This window comes from Belonocnema kinseyi, chromosome 1 (assembly GCF_010883055.1).
Source record: "Belonocnema kinseyi isolate 2016_QV_RU_SX_M_011 chromosome 1, B_treatae_v1, whole genome shotgun sequence".
Classification (NCBI taxonomy): Eukaryota; Metazoa; Arthropoda; class Insecta; order Hymenoptera; family Cynipidae; genus Belonocnema; species Belonocnema kinseyi.
Window position 1 is genome coordinate 17,623,256 of NC_046657.1, and position 7,435 is coordinate 17,630,690.

At 39.2% G+C, this 7,435-nt stretch overlaps 1 protein-coding gene across 1 annotated transcript; it reads left to right on the forward strand.

Annotated features, from left to right (window-relative positions):
- Window positions 1-6,157: 6,157 nt before the first annotated feature.
- Window positions 6,158-6,682, forward strand: LOC117176875. The gene has a single exon (XM_033367232.1). It carries the CDS (start codon window positions 6,158-6,160, stop codon window positions 6,680-6,682), a length of 525 nt encoding a protein of 174 aa, XP_033223123.1.
- Window positions 6,683-7,435: the final 753 nt, after the last annotated feature.

Sequence of the window (7,435 nt, forward strand, 5' to 3'; positions counted from 1 at the left end):
TGTAGCTAATAGGGAGTTAAGCTGAGTTTCTTTAGTCGGTGAAGACATTTTTCAAATATTTTAACAACTCCGCTAGAGTACAGATTTCCCTGTCTAATATCGACGCAAAAAATCAAGACCCCTCACTTTAGAAGGCAATAACTCCGCAGAAAAAATGTGAAGAGGTTCGTATAAGAACCACACGAATCTGATAAGTTTTCTTAATGAAATGATGTTTCTCTAATTTGCGTAAAAAAATTTCGTTCCGAGCTAATTAGCAAAATACAAGTGAAAATGCGGTCGCGTGGCCCATTGTTGAAATACGTTAACTTCCACATGACCCCAGAGCTAAGAATATATTGGAAAAAATATTTTAAAATATTAGTTTTGCAAGGATTTTTGTTGAATGTTCTTATTTAGGGATTGGATAGGGCTTTTGCGCTGTTTAATGGCACAGGCGTAGAAAAAAGTGTAGAAAAAAAAGTCCGTCATGTTTCTCAGCGGCAGGCAGCTGTTTTCTCCAAATTTTCCCACAGCTGCTGTTCGCTCAGCAGGGCCGTCTCAATGCTTTGAGGCGGACTGTGCCCTTCTCTTCTGATACAAAATTTTCATAATAATTTTAGAAATAATTATTATTCTACAAAGACACGTGATTGTAAAGTTTTGTTAGCAATTGCCGTTTATGAACAATTATTTTCATATACTTTTGTGCTATAACTCTAATAATTATTATTACTTATATATTATATGGGTGCAATTTCATGTCAAATCATGTGAAGAACTTAAGCTATTGTTTGTAATTTTTATGAAAATTGTAGTATTTGTTCTTGTGGGTGTTGAAAGAAAAACTCTAACTTGATTTTTGAATAATTTCCAGAAATGACAGGATACTCAAAATTGAAAAATTTGGTCCTTTTCTTTAAACTCTTATAACTTTTGTGATTTTAATACTCTTAAGGTGTATTTTTTGATATTCGCAATATGGTGCAGTTCTGAACGAAACTTTCTTGAGACAAAAATGTCAAAACCTTCTTGAATTTTTCAAAAACGAGTGTTTAAACTGAATTTCTAAAAAAATACTTTATACTGTATTATATTATGAAAATTTTGTATCAGAAGAGAAGGGCGCAGTCCGCCTCAAAGCATTGAGACGGCCCTGCTGAGCGAGCAGCAGCTGTGGGAAAATCTGGAGAAAACAGCTGCCTGCCGCTGAGAAACATGACGGACTTTTCTTTCTACACTTTTTTCTACGCCTGTGCTATTAAACAGCGCGATAGCTCTATCCAATCCCTAAATAAAAACATTCAACAAAAATCCTTGCAAAACTAACATTTTTAAATATTTTTTCCAACATATTCTTAGCTCTGGGGTCATGTGAAAGTTAACGTATCTCAACAATGGACCTCGCGACCGCATTTTCACTTGTATTTTGCTAATTAGTTCGGAACTAAATTTTTTTACGCAAATTAGAGAAACATCATTTCATTAAGAAAACTTATCGGATTCGTGTGGTTCTTATACGAACCTCTTCACATTTTTTCTGCGGAGTTATTGCCTTCTAAAGTGAGGGGTCTTGATTTTTTGCGGCGATATTAGACAGGGAAATCTGTACTCTAGCGGAGTTGTTAAAATATTTGAAAAATGTCTTCACCGACTAAAGAAACTCAGCTTAACTCCCTATTAGCTACAGTAGCGTAAAAGTTTGACGAAAAAGAAAAAGGTAATGGAGATAAGGTCAGTGATTTGCTAAAAAAATATAATAGATTTAATCGAAGAGAAAAATAGAATTGAATGTGCTACGTTAATGATTAAATCGGCCAGGGATACTGCATGTGAAAATTTTATTATGGGGTTGGATCCGCGAATGATGTTGAGAGTTAGGATGGAGAGACCGAGATCTCTCCAGGATGCAATTCTAGCAGCCAGGTCGGCTAAATTGGAAGTCAAAAATGCAAAAGACGTTTTTAAGAATAGAGAAGCTGAAGAAGGGAATAAAAATCAAGGGGCATTAACCAAAAGAGGAAAGTTGTTTATCGGCAATAGATTTAGGCCCTATATTGTTCTTCTGTTCAAAGTGCTGATTAAGTTTGTGTAATATTGTATTTTGTTGGATTACGTAGTATTCTTACTTCAACCACTGCAACCTTAACTTATTTAATGAGAGAGGAAGAACGCACAGAGTGGGAGATGATAGAGATCGAGATATAAGCAGAGAGCGATGGAAAGAGAAGGACAGATAGAGAAGGAGAGAGAGAGAGAGAGAGGAAGAAGCTGCACGGCAGAGAAAAATTAAGTTCGTGCATGATGTCATTTATTTCAATATTATGGGTTAAAAAAACTATTAATTACTTATTTAACACTGGGGACAGCCCCTACCAGCGGTCAAGACGTTGGCCAATTTACCCTAATGCCAATATAAAAATTCTTTACAATAACGTAGTGGTAATTTTTGTTGCATTTAAAGATAACTCTCGAATCTCTGCAAATATTATATATTTTTCTATCTGTGTAACCTTTTATATAAATAATGAACAAATAGAATAAAAACAGTTCATTTATAATTTTTTCTTCATTCGTTTTCGACAGCAGACATATTGAAACCTTTTTTATTTTACGTACAATTTGTTCCCCTATTATTGACCTATTATTCAGTCTTGAACTATGAAAGCTAAAAGATTTTCTTAAATTTTGTATAACTCCTTGCACTACAAATTTTTCCTAGTTATCAAATCATCCTTTGGTTAGAATATTGAACTCTCCTGTTGAAAATTCCTTTTCTTAGAGATTAATAATTTTAGTGTAGATCAGAGAATGAAGTTATCCAAAAAGACCTATACTAATCTGCAAGTGCAACAAAATATCGAAATCACATATTTAAAGTGGCTGGAGGAATGAAATACCAGTCTATTACGTCACGTTCTGAACAAAAAGCATGGATAGTTTGCTTACTACGTCAGGTTGGTAAGGCCTGACGAATTACACAGGCCCACAAAAAAAATTGCTTCTGAGTCTCGGATGCCAATATGATATTCATATGTATTTTTTCCATCTGAAACAGAATATTCAACCCGTTTAACCCCTAGACGCCAGTATTTTGACATAACCTCAAAACACTCACTAAACGAACGAAACCGCAAAAATTATTTACCCTATACTATTTTCACCCTCGTCCCCTAAATCTGGTAACCTCATAACCCCATAGCTTCATAATTGCCTTACCTTATAATAATAAAACCTTATAAACGCAACATCCCGTAAACTCATTCAGAAGAAAAATCTTGTTTGGGAAAACATAACCATATCGTAAGTTTTCTTGCATAACATAGTCAAGGGTAAGGAGCTCTATAACCCCGAAATCCCATATAACCATTACCCCAAAAGCCCCAAATCATAAAGGTTACGTGTGTGAAGTCATGGACCAAGGTCTATTTCATTAATATTTTTTTTAATTCCTGTCGCACGTCTCTGATACCTCAGTATGCTTGCAGTCTAATATCTTTTTTTTAATATTTATAGAATTAAATATTTTCGTAGTAGTTTAACAATTGTTGAACAAAAAACTACTACTCCTACTACCACCACTACTACTATTAGCACCACTCCCGTGTGGGGTTGCTGGTCCCCGAACGGGCGCCTCCTCAGGTTGCGGATAGGGGAACGCTTCCTAGATATGGGTGGTACCGGAGAAATCAAATAACCCGGGGTGGAAAAAAACCACCTAGGGGAAGAAATCCCGAATCATAAAACATTAATGAATAAGCTTCTCCAAAACACACTGCCTCAAGAGAGTTCCGATCTTTCAGCCGGTTCCGATCAGGTGAAAGCTCCGATGGCTGGTGCTGATTCCATGGATTTTGGGGGGAAGCAAAACAGCTCAAGTCAAAAGGGAGGCGAAAGTTCAACAACCGCAGAACTACACAAAGGTGAGCAAGCGAAAAGGGAGATTCCCCGAAAGACTTCCAAACCGGCAACAAATGCTCATGCAAATTCCTCAGAAATGGATAATTCGGAAGATTTAGAAAAACAGGAAGAAGAACGGCTTAAGTCACTGATAGAGGCCATTAGAAATGCGGAACAGCAGTGTAAAGCTACCACGAACGCACAAAAGGATATAAATGTGTATATTGCTTCAGGGCCTTCTCGAATACATGGTAATCTGGAGAGCCAAGATTATGAAAATCAAGAAGAACGCCGAAGCAGAAAATATGGAACCCAAGATGCCGCACGAGCAACAAGGTCAGGAAACAAGACCTCCTGAAAAGCGCAGGAGGGATGAGAATACTCCCAGTCCACTTAAAAGTCCTTATACCCAGCCAAGGAGAAAGTTGCAGGCTGTAGCGTCCAGCCCAGGGATATTAAGGTCAATGTCAAACCTGATGATATGGGAATCAAAGTCTATTCTATCAGGGAAACGAGGAAGGGAGACGTATTGGTCGAACTAAGCGCCAAACCTGAAGACAAGTCCAGGTTTAGTTTAGCTCTTCAGGCCGCTGTAGAAGTAAAAGGAAAGGAAAGGTCAACGGAGAAGGATGAAATAAAAAGAGCCCTAAAGACTGCCCTAGAAATAAGATCGATTGAAGATATTAAGATCAATATGTCACAACCAAACCGCTGGGGGAATATTATGGTTTTTGTCGATTTGGAACAGACGTATGCCAACAAACTGGATGAGATGAGCGATATAAAGATATGCTAGGTCAGCTGTCACATAAGGAAGAGGGTAACGTTGCTACGATGTTTCCTATACCATGGGTATGGCCACATGGCGATAGGTTGTCAGGAAACTAATAGAGATAGGTCGTGCTGGAAGTGCGGTGACAAAGACTGACAAAAGACCAACTGCAGAGCAACCCCATAGTGTTACTTGTGTGTAAAGAGAGAGAGAGAGATCAGGAAAAGAATCATAACCATGTCATGGGATCAACAACGTGTGCGGCGTTCCTGGATGCCAAGAAAAAGTGTAAGAAAAGGAGATAATCGCGGTCATCCTTCAGGACAACCTGGGCCACTGTCATCTAGCCCAAGACTTAATCACTATGCTAGCAGATACTAAAAGTGCTGACTTTTTCATTATCTGCGAAAAATATGGGCTTAGAAAAGGCAATAATTGGTATCAGGACAAGAGGTCCATGAAGACTACAAAACAAGCGATCACCAGCATATATGCTTCCACTTGGACTGTGACCCGTTTACGATTGGCAAGGCGCATAAAGGCGGTAAGCAAAAAAAAAGGTTGCAATTCAAGCAAGCTAGACAAAAGCAAGCTACTCGAGAAAATTTCTAAGACGGGTGCTAGGGTGCAGGGTTTTAATGCATGAATGCCAAAACGGTCAGCCAAACGCCAATAACCAGCTGCGTACTGGTGGAAGAACGAAATTGCTTTACTAAGAGTTTATTGTTTGCAACTTAAACGAAAATTCTTTAGGTCTTATAAGAAAGGTAGAGATATTCTCGAGGTCAACAAGGCATATATAGCTGCAAAAAATACACTGAACCGCGCTATCAATGAAAGTAAGCGCAACAAATGGGTACAGGTTAGAAACGCAGTAGATCAAGATGTCTGGGGATTAGGGTACCAAATTGTAACTGGCAAGCTTTACAGTCAATCACCAGTTGCGGGCATGGATCCTGCGACGATGCGACGGATAGTAGAGAACCTTTTTCCAAAACATCCAAAAAGAAATGTCATGAGGGAAGCGCTGTTTGAAGCATTTCCTCCTTTTAGTAGGGAGGAACTGTGTACAGCAGCATCCAAAATGGCTTGCGGCAAAGCGCCAGGCCCTGATGTAATTCCGATGAGGTAGTGAAGGAGATAGCTGAGAAGTACCCTTTTATGCTTCTCAACATGTTTAACGCTAGCCTAAGAGCGGGTTTTTTTTTAAAGGTGGAAAAAAAGAACATTGTCCTGATGGACAAAGGTAAGGGTCCACCTATCACATAGTCGTCATATAGACTACTCCGTATGCTCGATGTTATAGGGAAGCTGTTCGAGAGATGTATCCGAGCCAGATTAAGAGCGGCCATTCAAGCAGCAGGAGGCCTGGCCAGTAACCAACATGGTTTCCGAGTTAGAAGGTCCACGGTAGGTGGTTGACATTTGAGACCATGAAGGGAGAATACAGTGCCAAGGTCACTGCAGGTGTTGCACAAAGCCCAGTTAACCATTGTCGCCATGAAAATGGAAAACTGGCTCAGTAATCACCATCTTCAACTGGCCAATAAGAAAACCGCGGGGCACTCCATAGAAGCCATAGATGCACTGAAGTACCTTGGTATCGATATTGACGCAAAACTGAACTTCGAGATACAAATTACGAAGACAGATACTAAAGTCGTGAAAATGGTTGTCATGTTATCGCGGCTTATGTTGAATGTAAGAGGCCCGAGAAGCTCAAAAAGGAGAATTTTAATGAGCGTAGCAAATTTCATTTTGCTTTACGGAGCAGAGGTGAGGGCTGATGCCCTTAAAGTAAAATGCCGGCGCAATCGTCTTTTGAAGGTGCAGTATAAGGGTGCATTCAGAGTTTCTTGCGCATACAGATTGGCAAAAAAATCTGTAAGGCAAAAGCAGAAGGAGCTGATAGAAATATCGATACTATGGAAAGAAATGCGACTATTGAAAAATGGCACAGCAATGGAGAGAGGAAACGAGAGGCAGATGGACTGCCAGGTTAATAGAAGAAGTGCAACCGTGGATCAGTAGGGAAGTTTAAAAATCAGAGTCATAATTGTGACTATTGTTCAACGGATGTCGATGATGCTGAACACAGATTGTTCCAATGTAAAAGATGGGAACCAAAAAGGCTGATTTGGATACAATCCTTGGAACGGTTTTAACGCCTGACAACGTTGTGCAGCTTATGCTGGAATCTCAATCTAATTCAGATGAAATAGCATGCTACGTGGTAAATCTTCTCAGAGAAAAGAAAAAAAATAACAACTGCGAGAAAGAGTGTTGACGACGAGTTGACGTCCTCGTCGAAGTCAGAAAGTCCCCATACTAAGTAGAAGAAAGGTAGGGGGGTTATCATCCCTAGGCCGGCGGACTCACCCGCATTTTGAACGGGAGCCCTACCGTGTGGGTTTTTGATACATCTATGGCTAATATGAAAAATTCCAAAACATGATCGTGTTCGGAAGATGTACATGAATGTTCTGGAAACAGTGATGGATACTGCGACGTGTGCGGTGATCAAAAGATGAAGAAAAAATTTTAAAACTACTCAAAACCTGCGTTATGCCCATTTAATCAAGAAGAACTGAATGTTTTAATCAGAGAACTAGGGCTGCCGAAAGATGGGACTGAATTGCTAGCTTCAAGACTAAAAGAAAGAAATATGCTATCTAAAAAAAGAAAGGTTTTATTTTATCGGAATAGGGATGAGTCATTCCAAAAATACTTTGCAGAAGAAGACGGCTTAGTACACTGTAACAATGTCCATGGACTTATGAACGA

Coding starts and splice junctions, on each gene's coding strand:
- LOC117176875 (XM_033367232.1), top strand. CDS start 6,158: ATGGAAAACTGGCTCAGTAATCACCATCTTCAACTGGCCAATAAGAAA.